Source organism: Gallus gallus, chromosome 15 (assembly GCF_016699485.2).
Source record: "Gallus gallus isolate bGalGal1 chromosome 15, bGalGal1.mat.broiler.GRCg7b, whole genome shotgun sequence".
Lineage (NCBI taxonomy): Eukaryota > Metazoa > Chordata > Aves > Galliformes > Phasianidae > Gallus > Gallus gallus.
Window position 1 is genome coordinate 11,052,816 of NC_052546.1, and position 17,308 is coordinate 11,070,123.

The following is a 17,308-nucleotide window of genomic DNA, read 5'->3' on the forward strand; positions in this document are numbered from 1 at the left end:
CTACCCCAGTTAAGGCAGCTGCTTCCTGCTTGCAGCCATCCCGTGCTCTGAACCCTGCGCTCCACGTCTTTTCCTGCCCGCCGTGTCCCATTTGCAGTGGGGTTTTGCACCCGGGCTGTGGCTCCATGGGGTCCGGTGGGCAGCGGTGGGTCCTTCTGACCCCATAAACGGAGGGGTCCTCCACTTGGATGGCCCAACAGCCCCAGGGATGGGCACCTCCAGCGCCGGCGGTGTGAGAAGCAGCTGTGCCACGGAGAGCTCCCCGTGTCTTTATTTATTCTTTTAATCTCTTTGCCATTAAAAATGCATTGTCCGGGGGCTCAGGGGGGGGCGATCCATCAGGCGGCTGCGGGACCCCCCCGGAGCAACGTAGCAGTGATTTCCAGGGAGCTCTGTGTAAGGGCACCCATGGGTTTGTTAGCGGGGTGGCATTTGGGGGGTGTGTGTGTGGGGGGGGGGGGGGGGTTGGTTGGACCCCTGCTGTGCCATAAACCTGGAGCTTCACACATGGATCAACACCTACAGCCGAAAGCACTGGGGCACGGTGGGGGGGGCTGTGCAGCACCCATGGATACCCCATCCCACCATGAGCCCCGAGCGCTTCAGAAACCCCAGATTTATTTCAGATTGATAACAACCAACCAGGAAGGAGGGGGGGGGGGGGGGGAAGAGAAAATAATGACAAAAAAGAAAAAGAAAAAAGGGAAATCCAACAAAACCCAAAGAATGAGAAACGGACCCGCATCCGAACCAGTCCGGTGCCGGGGTGCTACATACAGGCTGGGGGGGGTTGGGGGTGGGGGGGTCCCCCGGGATGCGCGGCTCTTCCCGGCGGGTCCTTGCAAAGTGCATCAAGCAGAGGTCGGCAGTGCCAACCCCGTCTGGGGGGGGGTGGGGGGAGGGAAACTGAGGCAAGGCACGGGGTTGGGGGGCGGGGGGTGACATCCAGCCCTTGGCAGCGACGTCCATGCAAACGCTCCCGGATCTCCGAAGAGAAAAACATCTCACGCGCGGGCGTATTGCTTACGAGATGGTTTGGTTGGGTTTGTGTGTGTGTGTGTGTGTGTGTGTGTGTGTGCGTGTGTGTTCTGTTCTGTTTTCATCATAAATATCGAGCTATAGAGGCTATAGTGGTGCAGCCGGCACCGGGGTCGCCCCGGCTCGGAGGGATGGGGCAGCAGACGGGCTCCATGCACATTGCATGCACTGAGTATTTGCTGGCGAGGGTTTAGTTTGGTGTGCGTCTCTGAGTCAGTGCGTCCTGCAGGCGGCCCTGCGAGCTCCACCTCACCCCGCCGGGCTCCTCTCTCCATCCCCGGGGTGTTTCCTGGCGGGTCTGCTCGCAGCGGGAGGGTGTCCCATACACACACGGACACCCCATACCCACACGGACACCCCGCATCCGCGCTACTTCATGCCGCTGCGCAGCACCTGGTTGGCGGCGATGAGCATCACGCTGATGATGAAGGCGATGGCGAAGGCGCAGATGAGGCTTTTCCGCACGCACGTCTGCCGGATCTGCTGGCTGGAGCAGGCTGTGGGGGCGGCCCCGCTCAGCCCACGTCCCCCTCCTCGCCCCCCGCCGCGTCCCCCCGCGCCCCACTCACTCTCCACCTCGACGGGGCACTCCTCGGCCGTGCCCATGTGGCTCTCCTCCTCCGTCATGATGATGTTCTCGATGTCCTTCATGGAGAGGTGCTCGCAGAAGGTGTCGTACAGCAGTCTCTTCAGCTCGTCCACCGTCAGCTTCTGCATGTCGCACTGCGGGGCGGCACGCGGGGACCCCGCCGTGGGACCCCAATGGGGGCTGCCCCCAACCCCGGGCCTCGGCACGGTGGGGCCGGGTGTTGCGGCCCCTTTGGGTGCTGGGCTTTGTGCCGCCGTCGCACCGTGCTGTGTTTCAGCTCCCAGCCCCACACCCGGCCCCAACCTGGAGCCTGACTCCAGAACTACCCCTAACCCTCCTCCTGACCCCAAACCCGACGCAGAGCCTGAGCCTGGCCCTAACCCTAACCCCACCCAAACATGGAGCCTCACCCTGACCCCGAGCAACCTTAATGTGGAGCCTGAGCCTGATGCTGATCCCAGCCCTCACCCTAACCCTAAACCTCACCCAAATCCTCACCCTAACCCAACCAAAGCCCGGCACCAATCTTGGCCCAGAGCCTGAGCCTGACCAAGCCCAACCCTGACTCTAACCCAAACCCCAACCCCAACTCTAACCCCGATCCCATTCCCGACCTTATCTCCAACCCCAGCCCTGACCCTCACGCCAGCTCTACCCCTAACCCCGACCCCACTCCTGACCCTGGCCCTAACCTCAGCGCTGCCCCCCACCTCAGACCCGACCCTCACCCACTCCAAACCACCCACCCACCCTGATAAGGCCCTGAGCCCCCCACGCTGCCCGCTGCCCCCTACCTTCCAGAAGACGGTGTCGAAGTCGGTGCCGTGGAACTTCTCTGGGATGCCCGAGGTGGACAGTTTGGGCCCCAGCAGTGTCACAAACTCCTCAAAGTCCACCTGTCCGTCACCTGTGGGGCATAGCAGTGGCCATCACCCCACAGAGGGAGTGGGGCCCGAGTGCCTCATCCCCCAGCTGGTGCTCACAGGGACACTGAGAAGGGGGTCCCCACGGCACCGATTTGGGGCGATGCTTGGCCGTACCCCACCCCACAGCCTTGGGGCCCCACTCCAGGGCTTTGGGCGACCCCACTCATGTGTTGTCTGGGGGTGGTTCTGCTCCTGGACAACACCTGAGGGGCTCCACGACACCCCTCCATCCTGCCCAGGAGTCCCTCATCTCCATGCTGGGCTGGCCTGGGCTCCTGGGCTGTAGGACATCACCAGCCAGGACCCCGTGCTGCCCGGGACAGTAGTGCCAGTCAGGGACCCCAGATCCATCTGCAGACCCCAACACCAACTGGGGTCCCCCAAAGCCAGAGGGAATCCCAACACCACTGGGAGCCCAATGCTGCCCAGCACCCTGCCTCAGCTGGGGCCTGCAACCCCAAAGCTGGGGGGAACCCCACCAGCACTGGGACCCCCCAGGTCACCCCAGCCCTTTTAGGACCCCACTGCGGTGCAGCTGTGGGCCTCATCCTGCGGCTGGGGTGGGTGCTGAGCTCCAGGGCTGTCACGGCAGCACTAACGATGAGTAATGAAGGGAGCCGCGGCTTGGCAGCCTCGCCTGAAAGGCTTTTAAATGGGGGGAAAAAAAAGAATGGAATCCTATAAATTAAGGCTCCTTAAGGTCCCGATGAGCACGGGAGTGACAGGGACAGGATGCTGCGGGCTGGGGCACGGCCGGGGTGGGGGGCTGTGAGCCTGGGGTGTGGGATCCAGGGCTGGGTGTGGGATCCAGGGCTGGGTGCAGGATGCAGCCTTCACACCCCGTTCCCATTGGGTTTGTAGGTTGGGAAGCGTGGGGTCCCCATCTTGGGAGCGTTCCGGCATCATCGGATCCTCTCCAAGGAAGGAAGATGGGGACAGGGGAGGCTCTGGCCTTGCACCACGGCCCCGCTCTGTTGTGGGGTGGCTCCGGGGTCCCATCCCGCCCCACAGGGGTCCCTACCGTCCATGTCGAGGCGCTGGATGATGACCTCGAGCTCCACCTCGTTGGGCATGTAGCCCAGTGAGCGCATGGCCGTGCCCAGCTCCTGCTTGGAGATGAAGCCGTTGCCGTCCCGGTCGAACACCTTGAAGGCCTCGCGGATCTCTGCGGGAGGAATAGGGCTGAGCCTGGCTGCCCCCGACCCCACAGCGGTGGGGAAACTGAGGCACAACGGGGACGGTGCCCAAAGTGTGCCCAGGTCGCAGTGCCCAGCGATGGGGTGGGAGGGGAAGGGGGCAGTGGGCGGATTTGGGGGGGTTCTGCTTCAAAATGGGCCCCCGGGCTCTGCGGGAGGATCGGGGGCACCTCTGTGGGCACCCACCCCAAAGCTGGACCCAAATTGCCCCAAAACCCAAAGGCACCGATGAGCGCCATGCAGTGGTTTTGCTGCTTTGTGGGGTTTCCTTCCTTTGGAGCTGCAGCCGGGCTGGGGGGAACGGCGTGCATGGATGGTGTTAGGGGGAAACGCACAACGGGGCTAAAATGCATCCCAAATCAAACGCTGTGCCCCAAAGCCCTGCAGGTGGGGGGTGGTTGGGGTCCCCATGGGTGGCACGGGGCGTTGGTGTCAGCGCCGGCACCGCCTTCACAAAGCACCGCGTTGGGATCAGTGCTGACAGCACCAACTCCTCCTGGGTGCGCTTCCCCATCTCACCCCATTTCCACCCCACCCCACCCCACTGCGGGGCCGCAGCGGTGCCCAGAAGCACTCAGGGTGGCTTTGGTGGGTTGGGGTCGGTGGGCAGCGGGCGGTCAGCCCCCAGCATGGCCCTATGGGGTCACCTTGGGGCTCCGCCATGCCGGGACCGGGGTGGTGGGGCAGCACTGCAGGGAGGCCGTGCACACTCACACACACACACACACACACACACGGGACACACGTTGTGTGCGCACAGGGCTGCACACGCTGGTGGTGCTGCACCCACACGCGTGTGCATGTGTGCAAAAGCAGCTGACAGCGACGCTGTGCCCGCGTGCGCACACACACCTGGCACTGACGCTGTGCTTGTGCACGCACCGACACCTGACAGCAGTGCTGTGCTTGTGCACGCACAGACGCCTTGCAGCCATGCTGTGTTGTGCATGCACCGACACCTGACAGCGCTGCTGTGCTTGTGCATGCACCCCGGCACCTCGCACTGACGCTCTGCTTGTGCACACACGCGCACGCTCGCCCTGCAGCACTGCTGTGCACATGGACCCATCGCGCTCCGGCGCTGCACTTGTGCACACGCACTGCAGTGATGCTGCCATGTGCACACACACACACACACACACACACACACACAGGTGTGTACGGTGTGAGCCCCATCTCTGCAGACCCCACTGGGTGTGCAGACCCCCGCGCCGTGCCTCAGTTTCCCCCGCAGTGCCGATGGTGACCCCGCAGCCCCCGTGCCACCCCAATGCCACCACTTCTGGGGTCACCGAGCCCACGGACACCCCCCGTCCCACCACCCAACTTTTTGGGGGGGGGGGGGGAATACGGCCGTTCCGGGGGCAGCCCCGCAGCCCCACAGCCGTGACCCCACGAGGTGTGTGTGTATGGGGGGGGCAAACAGGTGACGGCCACCACCGCCGGATGACGGCTCCGTGCCGACCAGGCCCGGGAGAGGCTGCGGGAGGGGGGATGGGGGGGGACGGCGGGGCCGGTGCCGCGCGTGGGTGCGGGGTGCGTGGGTCCCCCCCCCCGGCATGCGGTGCCCCCCCATCGCCCCCCGGCGGCCCTCACCCTCCAGTTCGTCCTCGGGGATGTCCACAGGGTGCTGCTCGGCCAGCAGCGGGGGCACGTTGTAGATGCCCCGGTACATCAACGCGGCGGTCACCGGGTGGAAAGGCATCTTCGGAGCTTTGCCGAAATCCCAAAGTTTCCCACCTAAATCTTCGCTTTCCGCGGGACGGGGCCGCAGCCCCCCCCGGCTCTATGGGGCCAGCAGCCCGTCCCCGCGGCCTCGGGGTTCGGTGGGGCCGGGGCCGGGGCCGGGAGCGGGCACACGGCAGCATCCAGGCACCGCTCAGCGCCCGCCCGGGGCCCCGCCGCCCCCCCGCGCCCAGGGGTGCTGCCCCGCGGGGCCCGGCATGGCGGGGCCTCCCTCCTCCTCCTCCTCTTCTTCTTCCTCCTCTTCTTCCTCCCCGCTAAGTTTCGCGGGCAGGAGGCGATGCTCCGCGCTGCGCCGCGCTCCCGCTGCCCGCCCCCAACAACCTGCCCGCCCCCGGCCGCGCCCCCGGGATGGGAGGGGTGGGATGGGAATGGGGATGGGGATAGGAAAGGTGGGATGGGTTGGGATGGGGATGGGATGAGGGTGGGGATGGAATGGGGATGGGGATATGGATGGGGTAGGAAAGGTGGGATGGGTTGGGATGGGGATGGGGATGGGGATGAGGATGAGGATGGGATGGGGATAGGGATGGGATAGGAAAGGTGGGATGAGGTGGGATGGGGATGGGGATGAGGATAGGATGGGGATAGGATGGGGTAGAAAGGTGGGATGGGTTGTGATGGGGATGGAGATGGGGATGAGGATGGGGATGGGATGGGATGGGGATGGGAGGGGATGGGAATAGGGATGAGATAGGAAAGGTGGAATGAGGTGGGATGGGGATAGGGATAGGATGGGGATGGGGATGGGATGGGATGGGGATGGGGATGGGGATAGGATGGGGATGGGATGGGGATGGGATGGGATGGGGATGGTGTTGAAATGGGGATTGGAATGGGATACGAGGAGTGGGAATGAAGATGGGATGGGGATGGGGAGACAATGGGATTGGGATGGGGACAGGACAAGATGCATGGGGATTGGGGATGAGATGTGGAAGGCATGGAATGGGATGAGGATGGGGGTGAGACGGGAATGGCATGGGGAGAGGATGAGAATGAGATGGGGGTGGGGATGGGATGAAATGAGTATGGAATGATATAGGGATGGAGATGGTATGATGCCATGACCCCATGGAAGGGGGAAGAGCACTGGAGCCATAACAGGGTGGGAAAGGAGAAGGGCAGGAGATGGAGATGGTGGCATCCAAACCCCAGGAATGCCTGAAAGCAATGGGGAAACAAAGGCACAGCCAGGAGGGCTCTCAGCTCAGTGCTTGTGACACATTGGGACTGACCCAAAAGCCCCAGCACTGAGGAGCTGTGTGGGGGCAGATCCACTCATGTAACCCCTGGGCTCACCCCACTGATGGCCTCACTGTGGGCGATGCAATTTTGGGTCATTTCCTGCAGGCTGCAGCTCAGTCTTGTGAGAGGACCGCAGGAAACCCCATCCTTTTTTAAGGCTCCCGAATCAGCCCTTTCCCCACAACCAGGGCAAAAAGGGTGAAATCAATCCCAGCACCGCCTCGCGTCCCTCTGCACCTCCCTTAATTCATCTGCAGGTTGGGATGCTCAGCACTGCCTTCCTCCCCCTCCTCCTCCTCTCCCACACAGCTCAGCCTATCGGGGTCCCCTCTCTGCCACATTTGAGCCGGGAGAGTTGGGGGGGTCGGTGGAACCCCACAGCCCTGTCCAGCCCTGAGCACATGGAGCTGCTGGGGGGAGTCTCCGGTGTCTCCTATGGGGTTGAGCTCAGCGTGGCCCTATGGGGAGTGAAGTTAATTTGGGGTTTTTCAGCTTCCCCAATGGCCAAATTGCATAAAACTCTGGAGAAATCCATTTCTTTGAACCCTTTTTGGGGTCTTGAAGGTATCCTTATTAAATAAAAGCAGTGCCAGAGGCTGAACGCGGCCATCCAATGCAGTGAGGGAGGTGTGAGGGGTCTGACCCCGCCGGGCCGCCCCAAAGTGCCATTTGGGGGAAAATAAGCCAAAAAGCTAATGGAAAAAAAAAAGAAGAGGGAAAAGCAGCCTAATTGAAAATCTCCTCCTCCTTCTTGGCGGATCAATTCGCTCTTCAATATTAATGAAGTCGCCCTCCCAATTAATTCTGCGCTCGCCTACTGGAGGCCCAGGGGTGGAAACTCATTAATTTCTCACCACCCAAATCCGGGAGAAATAACACCGAAAATCTCCGGGCTGTTCTCCTACTGCTCCGGGGCCGAACCTCCCCGACCCCACAGCGCCCCTCAGCACGGAGGGAGCAGCGCGTGGGATGAGCAATTAGCAGCAGCTTAATTGCATGTAGAGGCCGATGGCTTTCTGTCGGTCTGGGGCGGTCGGTGGCGCAGTCCTGGGGACGCCCCGTTCCCTGGGTGCCATCCAGGACCCCTCTCCTCCTCCTGTCTCCCCCTTTGCCATGATTGGGGTGAGAAAATTAAAAGACCCCGAGACATTCCTGAGATATCTTTAATTTAATCTTCTCTCCCTCATTTATTAATGAGCCTTCTCGCTCGCTCTCATCCCTGCGGTCCCCTGGCGGGGCTGGAAATGCCCTCTAATCCCCGCTGTCCCGCTGCCCAGCAGAAGCTCACGCGCTCTGTGTTCTCCTTGCCCTTATCTTATCTCGCCAACTTAATTTGTCTGTCTGTTAGCAAGGCTCAGCTCTGCCTCGGGTCCCTGCTGGAATTCCCAATTGTGCCTGTGGGGGAAAGGGGGAACGTGGCAGGGATGGGATGGGGTGGGGATGGGGATGGGGATGGGATGGGGATTGGAACGGGGATGGGATGGGGATGGGGGTGGGGATGGGGTTGGGGATGGGGATGGGGTTGGGATAGGACAGGTGGGATGGGATGGGATGGGAACAAGGATGAGAGAAGATGGAGATGAGGATGGGATGGGACGGGGATGGGGATGGAAATGAGGATAAGAGAAGATGGGGATGGGGATGTGGTGGGATGGGATGAGATGAGATGGGATGGGGATGGGGTTGGAGATGGAGATGGAAGTGGGGATGGAAGTGGGGTTGGGGTAGGACAGGTGGGATGGGATGGGAATGAGGATGAGAGAAGATGGGGATGGGGATGGGACGGAGATGAGGATGGGATGGGATGGAGATGGGGATGGGATGGAGACGGGATGGGGACAGAGATGGGAATCTGATGGGATGGGGATGGGGTGGAGATGGAGATGGAAATGTGATGTAAGGGGATGGGGATGGGAATGCAGAGGGAGGAGGGATACAAGAATCTCACGGAGATGGAGATGGGATATGAAAGCCCACAGGGCGGGGGATGGATGGGTAAGGCTGGTAAGGCTGGCGAGGGGATGGCCATGGCCATGGCCATCCCCTCGCCAGCCTTACCAGCCTTACCCATCCATCCCCCACCCTGTGGGCCAGGGATGGGATGGTGCAGACCCAGCTGGGTGCCCTCCACTCCCCAGGGACCCCCACTGCACCCCTCCCTGAGGGCAGCACGAGGCTGCAGGGCCCCACAGCATCCTTTGGGCAGAGCTCCGCTCTCGCCGAGCGCAGGAAGGGGACGTGAGCGGCGCGCGGTGGCCGTCGTGTCCTTTTAAAGTCACCCGTTGGCACCGAGCCCTGCGAGGCGCCGGAGGCATCCATCTCCCCGGGCCGTCGGTGTCAGTCGGGTATTTAGTGAAATGTTTCTTAAATGAACGCTTGATGGAAGAAGAGGGATGGCTGAGCCGTGCCGGGACAAGGTTATCCCTGCTGGCTGCCGGCGATTAACCGCGGGCATGGAGACGGCCACGACCTGCAGGGGTCGATCCCACATCTCATCCCAGTCGTGTTTTGGAGCAAAATACATCCGGGATGGGGAAAGGTGGGGCAGAGCCCGCGGGATGTTGGGGCGGCAGGGCTCTGACCCAGAGCACCTCCATGGGGTGGGCAGAGTGGCGGTCCCAAATGCGCTGCAGCAAAACCTATGGTCCTGTCCCCCGTTATATGGTCCTGCACCAAACCCTGTGGTCCTACACATGTGCTTTGCCAGCCCGTCACCCTGTGTCACTGTGCAGTCCCACTGTACAATCCTACACCCCACCACGTGGTCCTGCACCCCTCCAGACGTCCCTACAGCCCACCACAGGGCTCTCTTCTCTCCCTCCCCCAACTCCCTCGGTCCCTTGCCAATGAACCCCCAGCAAGGCCCAGCTGAGATGCACTGAGCTCACCAGGTCTCAGCAGGGACGCGGGTGGCTTTGGGTGCTATGCCTCCGCCCCGCCCCCCCTTGAATTTAACCCTGCAAAAAGTAAAGGAGACCGCGTGGATGCGGTGGCAGCTCTGTGCCACGCACCGCCGTGTCGGTGGTGGATGAGCTCTGGGGACAGCACGGGGACAGCAGCTGCTGGTGGAGCAGCAGGCGAGGTCCCCGTGTCCCCAGATGTCCCCACGTGCACACCCTCCTGAGGGCAAATGCAGTTCCCTTGTGCAAAAGCAATTCCCTTGTGCAAATGCCCGTCGCTTGTGCGTGCACCCCCTCGGTGCAAAAGCATCCCTTGTGCAAACGGGGGTGGGATGTGGCCCAGGCTGCGGGGTGTCAGCACAGTGGGGTGCGGGACGCACTGCTCGGGGTGCGTCGCACTCCCCGCTGCTGCGTGCACCATGCATAATGCATGATGCATAACGTGTGGCTGCAGGCCTGGGCGCTGCTTCACCACCGCACAGGACAAGGACAGAATGACAAGTGGGTCCCGCAGGGCAGGCAGCCCCGGGGACACCATGGGGACATCGTGGGAACACCATGGCAGCATCCCCCTCCACCGCCCCCAGACCTCCCCACCACCCACTGAAGTGTGATGGGAAGCTGCTGCCAAAAAGAAACCTGAAGAGAACCCACTTTTCTCCCCACATTTGCCCTAGATATCATCAGCTCCGTCCCTGCAGCCTCGGGGGCCCCCATCTGCCCACCCCGAGCGGTGCTCCCCATGCATGGGGCTCAGCCCGGGTTTGCAGAGCTGGGGGTGATGGGTGGGAGGAGGAGGAGGTGTTATGGGGCCTGGGAAGCGCTGCTTGATAGTTTTTTTCCTTGGGCAAAGTCATCTCAACCCAACCCACATCCTCTCAGAAGCCGTCTAGACTTTGATGAATTTAATTTTGCTAAAAAGGGGGGGAAAAAGAGAGAGAGAGAGAGAGAGAGAAATCAGAATGAGATTTCCTTTGAAAGCACTGGAAGTTCCCATTGCGCCAATGCCAGGAGAGCGGTGGCACAGAGCATCCGTGGGCTGAGTGCATCCAAAGCTGGAGCACAGCACGAGTGTGCAAGCAGGCAGAACGGCAGTGCTGTGAGCACACGGGGCTGCGGGGCTGTGGGCGTGCAATGCTGTGAGCGTGCAAGGCTGAGAGCATGCAGTCCTGGATGGACGCAATGCTGTGTGTGTCAGGCTGCGAGCATGCAACGCTGGATGCGCCCAAGGCTGCATGTGTGCAAGGCTGTGTGCAAGGCTGCAAGAGTGCATCCCTGTACGTATGCAGTGCTGCGCGTGCAAGGCTGCAGGTATGCGATCCTGCGCGTGTGCAGGGATGCAAGTGTGCAATGCTGTGTGTGCAGGGCTGAGTGTGCAATGCTGTATGTATGCAATGCTGCATGCGCCTGAGGCTGCAAAAGTGCAATGCTGGATGTGTGCAAGTCCACAGGTGTGCAAGGCTGTGTGCAAGGGTGCAAGTGTGCAACCCCACATGCACACAGGGCTGGAATCGTGCAGCACTGTGCATCCCAACCCCACTTGGGGCCAGGTGTCCCTGTTGAGGCTCTTCCTGTCCTCTGCAGGCGATGAGCGACCGCTGCATTATTTATACGGAGGCTGCGCTGCGCGGGAAATCAGGTCAGCCCCCCCAGCCCCACGTCCCCCCCTTTTCCCCAGCAGCATCCCTCTGACACACACAAAAGCAGCAATCCCATCTCTCCTGGGCTGCCCTGCTTTAAAAATAATTTTAAAAAGGAACAAATCCAGCCCGCTCCCAACCCACCCCATGGGATGAACGGCTGGGGAGGGGCGCGCGTGGCTGTGGCATGTGGAAATCCACCTGTGGGACTGGGATAGGGCTGAGCGAGTGGCAGCCCTGGGTTTGGGGGTGGCACAGCGGCGGCCACCATCCCCATGCAGGGACAGTGCTGAGACCCCCCCACGTGTCCCCAAAGGGCTCCGTCTGCTGCACGGTGCGGTCCTGGGGAGCGAGGAAGAGATGAGCGAGCAGCAGCTCCCCCTCCTCCTGCTTTGTATTTTTATTAAAACAAACGAGAAACCCGTTATTTCTTGGGAGTACAACAATCCGTGGGAATAGAAAAAGGCTGCACCGGGGGCAGGGGAGAACCCAGCCAAATTGCAGGCACGCATCGGGCAGGGAGCGGATACAGAGAGCTTAAATAAAAGGGATCGGGGCACCGCGGGGTGAAGGCAGTGCGTGGTCGGGCCCTGCTGCCAGGAACGGGGCGCACTGAGCCCCCGCAGGGCGATGCTCGGCATGGGGACACAGGGATGGAGGCAGCCCCAGAGCCCAGCGTGGGGCCAGCAGCAGGCAGGAGGCTGCGGAGGAGACAAGGGGGGTCGCCAGGGGAGTTTGGGTGCTGTCAGCACCTCGGCCTGCTCACCCCAAATAGGGAACTGAAACAGGGCAGTGGTGAGCTGGAGCTGGTAAGGGAGCTGCTGCAGCTCCTGGAAAGGCACAGAGCGGGCGGAGGTTGGACAGACCCACAGCCCCACACTGCCCGTGTTCGGCACAGTCCGCAGGGAAAAAAAGGCTGCAGGGGTTGGCATGGGTTGTTCTCCTTCCCGCTTGCAGAGATGAGGAAGGAGGAGGTCTTCCTGCCCCTTTCTCCTCTCCCCAGCACAGCAGCAGCCTCAGCCTTCGTGTTCTCCTCCTCCCCCCCCTGCACGTGCTCCGGGTGCCAGCAGTGCCCCATCCGCTCCTCGGTGCGCTGCGATCCAAACCCCGTCCTCCTCCTGGAGGACAAAGCCTGGGGGGCCGAGACGGAGTAGAGCAGGTAGGAAAATAAGGGGGGGGGGGGGGGGGAATAAAAGGACAGGAGAACGTGTGGAAATTTCAAACTGGGAGATGCTAAGAGGAGAAGATCCCAGTCCATAGCCCAGGTGGGAGCAGCAGGCATCGGGGCGGTGCGGGGCCGTGGGATGGGAACCCGACTCCTCAGGGCCGGTCACCTCCTAGAGCTCCTCGAAGAAGGCCACGCGGGACTTGGTGCTCTGTAGGGTGAGCTGCAAGAGAGCAGAGCGGACACGGGGTGACTCCCTCCTCCCGCGAGGCCCCTGCCCCTCTGGAAGCAATGGGGATGGCAGAAGCGGGCATTTCTGGCTGCAGGGGATGGAGGACAGGCACAGGGAAGGGTTGCAGGATGTGCGGCTGCTCCTGCTTGTGCCACCATCCCCCAAACCCCAAAGGGTGCTGAGGGGCAGCGGATGAGGTCAGAAACATCAGCAGAGCTCTTGTGGTGGGGAAGACACGGCAGCCCTGCCTCTGCCCTGCCCCGAACCTGCAGAACACAGCCCTGGGATGCAGGGTATCCCAATGGGAGCTGCCCTCGATCCCGACGGATGGAGCTGAAGCTGCTCATTCACTTCCAAGGCTGCGCCCTCAGAGCCGAGGCTCACCGGGACCCCAAAATCCACCTCAGCAAAGCTTTCTGCAGCAAGAGAGAGGCAAAACTAAAAATAATACCCCGCGTCAGAGCCACGCTCCCGTTCGTTAATGGGCGAAATGAGAGATGGGAGACACGTCCTCAGGCGGGAGGAAGAGAAGCGCAGTATTTCAAGCTAACCACCCCAATCTGCGTCCTGGGAGCAGTGCCACCTTCCCAACAGCTGCTGAATCACCACCAGGGTTGCCAAAGCGGTGCTAATTGCAAAGGCTTCGTTTGGCCGGGCTGAGCGCTGAGCCGTCCGCCGGGAGCGCGTTCTGCTGTTGCAGGGATCCCGGGCTGAGCCTCCGGCCCTGCACAGCACTGCCAAGTGCTTCCCTCTCCCTGCCCGCCCCGCGTCCTCTCCTCGCTAATTCCTTCACAGCTCTTAATTCTGAATCCCATTCGGAAAAGCTCTACTGCAGAGGGAGTTTCTGCAGGGGCTTAACGCCGGAGCAGGGCTGGCTCGGCTCCGTAGCATTGCCCCGTCTCTTTGGAGCTGCAGCCTGGGCTGGGTTTGGGCTCTTCCAGCAGAAAGCACACCCACGAGAGGCAGCCCTCTTCCTCAGAGCCCGGCTGGGTCACATCCCAGGGAACGCAGTGTAAAACTCAATTGGCACACAGAAGGCCACACGGCCGCTCCAACCCACGGCAGGGGCTGCGTCCTCCTCACCCTCCCCAGCTGCACGCTCAGCGCTCCAAAAGGGAACACGGCAGAGGCAGAGCAGGGATGCTTTCCCAGGGCTCCTAAGAAGGACTCAGCCCCCTCCTGCCTCCCTCCCCCCACAGCCTCACGGGGCTCCCCTCCAGCAGCAGCTCCGTTTGCCCAACAAGGGGGAATAAATGCACGCACAGCGCGCGGCCGAGGCCCGGTGATTAACAGCCAGTTACGTTTTCGTCAGCGCAGAGAAGGGGGAAAAAAAAAAATTGATTTACAAGCAGTATTATGATAATCTCCTTCCTGCAGGAGGGAGGGGGGTGGGCTCCTCACTGCACCGCCAGAGCCAGCAAAGAAAATTTAGAGAGGGAGAGGGAGCGCAATTAAGCAGCCACAGCTCCAATGAATCAGGACAGGGAGAAGGGAACGGTCCCACACCCCACAGGCCCACGCTGGGGCTGCTCGGAGCTCTGCCTTTACCCAGAGCTGCTGGACTTATTTGATTTAAGAAAATAAACAACAACAGTAACAAAAAAAAAAGCAACCGATAAGTCCCTCCTCGGCAAACCCACTTTCCAGCAGCAAACCCAATAAGCGCAGCGCTGCTGCCGGCACACGGAGAAGCCACGAGCGCTGCAGGAGAACCCCTGCACAGCCACTGCGACACAGGTTGGGGCCACATCCCGGCCCCTTCCCCCCCCCCGTGCCACCCCTGGACACGTTCTGCTGCTGCTCGGAGGGAGATGCTCAGTCCCTGCTAAACCCAACGCGAGTGCTGCAGGCTGTAAATCCTCTTTACTGCCGCCCCCGCTCCCCTCCGTGTCCTCTCCATCCCTGCCCGCTCCCCCGGCGGCCGGACAGACCTTTCCATTCACACATCTCCTTTTTAAAACCCAAACCTTCCCCATTCTCCCCCCCATCTCCCGTTCCCTCCTACTCCCACACCACCGTTTATTCTCTCCCAAGCACGGGGCCCGGAGCACAACTTTCCCCCAGCCTCCACCGCTTTGATGAGTGTGCTTAAAAGAGAGGAGATGACACTCCAGTTGAAGGAAACACTTTTCAAAAGGCTGCCACAAAAATAGCTGATAGGCCTGACGCTTTCTGCTTTCCTTTTCGCTCCTTGTAAACAAGGAAATTAGGCTGCTCTGTCCCATTTTAGCTGCTGGGGAGTTTCACTTCCCGGCTCCGAGGTGCGGAAGCAAACATGTTGTCCGTGTTGGGGCAGAAATAAAACGAACCCAACAGGGATATGGGCTCACAAAGCAGGGGTGCAGGACGCCTCTCTTGGATGAGGAAGAGGATTTGTGCCTGGAGCTGCTTTCCCCACCGGGTACCACATCCAGGCTCTGCTCCACGCTCCATCCCTGCAGCTCCCAGGGCGATAGCAAGGTGCTGGTGCTGCTCCTCCTACAGCCACTTGCTGGATGCACGCTCCTTTTTGCAGCACGCAACCTTCCCTCTCATGGTGGGAAAAAGGATGCAGATGGCAACACCCTCATTCTGCAGCCCAGCAGCATCCAGGCCACCACAGTGCCCACAGTGATGGACACACACAGCCCCACGCAGCTCAGCCCGCCCCGTCCTATCCCAGAGCACCATTGTTTTTGCTGCAAGATGAGGCTCCTGAGGCACATCACCACCTTCCTCCCCTGGAACGGCCACAGTCCCCCACCTCCCAGCTGGCTGCTGGAGCATGGCTGCTTTCTGCAGGGCCCAGCACCTCCCTGTGTGCCACCACTTTTATATCGCTGTCACATGGCCATGCCCATAGCTAGCAGCCCAGTGTCCTCAGCACACAGCAGAGGACAGAGCAGGGGGTACCCTGAAGGTGAGAAGAAGAGGACGGGCCCAGGCAACGCTGCAGGTGTCCATGCCTGAAGGGGAACCATGCTGTGTCCATGGAAAGAACACTGCTCATGGCTCAGTGCAACACAGGGCTCACGGTGACACCAGACCCCAAGCAGTCTATCCACGCTCCCGCTGTGCTTCCCCTCCCAAGTGCCCCTACAGCAGAAAATCAAGCAGCATTCACCAGATTTCAGGGTGATGTTACGCTGCAAATAGGATCAGCGAGAGAAGCAGCTGGCAACAGCACTATCAGCATTGGCCCACCAAAACACAGCTGTCTGCACCGATTTCCGTGGGCAAGAGCAGCGCTGGGTGAAGGGAGCCAGCTCCAGCCCCGGAGAAACGCTGCAGAAAAGCCTAAAGGCAGCCCCATGGGCAGCGTTCAAAGGAGCAGAGCAGTGCTCAAGGACACAGCCGTTTGGCTGGGAATGGGCACAGAGATTTGCTCCTTGCCCGGATACTTCAAAGGGTTTAAATCACAGTAAATAAGCATGACAGCACAAGAAGAAAAGCAACCGGAATGAAAGACCCGATTGTGCTCGTGTTTTAGAGCAGCAGCCTGTCCTGGGAGGTTTCCTACATTGGAGGATGAGAGGAACTGCCTTTCTTTTTCTTTCCTTTTTTTTTTTTTTTTAAATATTCTACTGCAGTCTAAGCAGCAAACCCTCCTGAAGCCAAGCCAGCTGGAGCCAGCAGCGCCAGCCCACGGCACTACAGAGAAATCAGTTTCCAGATGAGGTGCTTGTGCTGTGCCCACAGAGCTCGTAAAATAGGATTAGCATGTTAACCACGTAATTAAACATGAAGAACTTAGCAGGCGTCTTCAAAGGCAGGCAACAAAACCCAGAGGTCACAACGCAGTGCTCGCTGTGTGCCTGGTTTCAGCACGGGCTCCTCCCCACCACTGCGTCCCACTCAGCTGCTGGGTGGCTTTTTTCTCAGACTGCTGCTTTCCCTCCCTGTGCCACGGCCACAAGTGGATGTCACCACATTCAAGGCGTCTCAGGGCTCCAGAAACCAACAGGTAAGGGACAGCGGGTAGCAACAGGCAACAAACAGCTCCATGGGGACCAATGACATCTCCCCAATGTGAGTTTTTTCCGCCACGGAGATGCTGGGCAATGAGAGCAGCCTGGCGTGGGAACACCAGCATGGCTCTGCAACAACAGTGACTGACACAGAGCACTGCCCTGCAGTCCCCAAACGGCACCGACCTGTGCTCATCACTTCTGGTCACGTGCTGGGGAGAAGGCTGCAGCTGAAGTCTGTTCCTGCATCTGCTACGGAGCTCCAGAGGTGCTGGGAAACTGCTCCCCAGCCAGGCTGCAGGCTCTGCTAGCTCTCAAAGAAACTTTTAACAAAGGTTTTGTCCAACCGAGTTTACCATCCTTGTAGTACCTGCGTTGTTTCTTCCTTTAGTGCTACAACTCAAAACTTGTTATGCTGTGGGTGCACACAAGACCACAGTCATGGAAAGAGCAAAGCAGCTTCCCCAAACACATCTTCCCTCCGGGCACACGAGCTCCTGGCTCAGCCTGCTGCCCAAGGCTGCTCCTCGGAGCACAGCCAGCTCTGTGAAGGAGACACAGCACTGACAGAGCAGAAAGGAGCAGCGTGCAACAGAGGCAGGGACGAGGCACATGGCAGCGTGGCAGGGTCACCCTTGGGATTCAGCTCACAACAGCGATTCAATAGCAGCTCCATCAGGCTGA

General features: G+C 60.7%; 3 protein-coding genes across 7 annotated transcripts in view; all 3 read right to left on the bottom strand.

Moving 5' to 3' along the window:
• Positions 1–22: 22 nt before the first annotated feature.
• On the bottom strand, positions 23–5,795 carry CABP7 (calcium binding protein 7). Its single transcript, XM_015294904.4, has 5 exons — positions 5,346–5,795; positions 3,575–3,718; positions 2,422–2,534; positions 1,608–1,761; positions 23–1,535 (listed from the first exon to the last, which is right to left on the bottom strand). Exons 1-5 carry the CDS (start codon positions 5,452–5,454, stop codon positions 1,408–1,410), a joined length of 648 nt encoding a protein of 215 aa, XP_015150390.1. The 5' UTR covers positions 5,455–5,795; the 3' UTR covers positions 23–1,407.
• A 4,735-nt stretch (positions 5,796–10,530) lies between these two features.
• LOC112533491 lies at positions 10,531–12,326 on the bottom strand. Its single transcript, XM_025155538.3, has one exon. The coding sequence runs from the start codon at positions 12,210–12,212 to the stop codon at positions 11,244–11,246; it is 969 nt and encodes a 322-aa protein (XP_025011306.2). The 5' UTR covers positions 12,213–12,326; the 3' UTR covers positions 10,531–11,243.
• Positions 11,666–17,308, bottom strand: part of NF2 (neurofibromin 2) — a 41,203-nt gene continuing 35,560 nt past the window's right edge. For 4 of the 5 annotated variants that reach the window (XM_015294835.3, XM_046901084.1, XM_015294836.4 and 1 more), the window contains one exon: positions 11,666–12,668. In XM_015294835.3, the coding sequence (XP_015150321.1) occupies positions 12,618–12,668 (51 nt within the window). In that variant the 3' untranslated portion in view covers positions 11,666–12,617. 5 annotated transcript variants of the gene reach the window in all.

Excerpts from the sequence above, each read along its gene's own strand:
- CABP7 (XM_015294904.4), bottom strand. The coding sequence starts at position 5,454 with ATGCCTTTCCACCCGGTGACCGCCGCGTTGATGTACCGGGGCATCTAC. Across the intron at positions 3,719-5,345 it reads CCCCGAGGACGAACTGGAGG|AGATCCGCGAGGCCTTCAAG; the intron begins GTGAGGGCCGCC and ends TTCCTCCCGCAG. Across the intron at positions 1,762-2,421 it reads TCGACACCGTCTTCTGGAAG|TGCGACATGCAGAAGCTGAC; the intron begins GTAGGGGGCAGC and ends GCCGCCCCGCAG.
- LOC112533491 (XM_025155538.3), bottom strand. The coding sequence starts at position 12,212 with ATGCCAACCCCTGCAGCCTTTTTTTCCCTGCGGACTGTGCCGAACACG.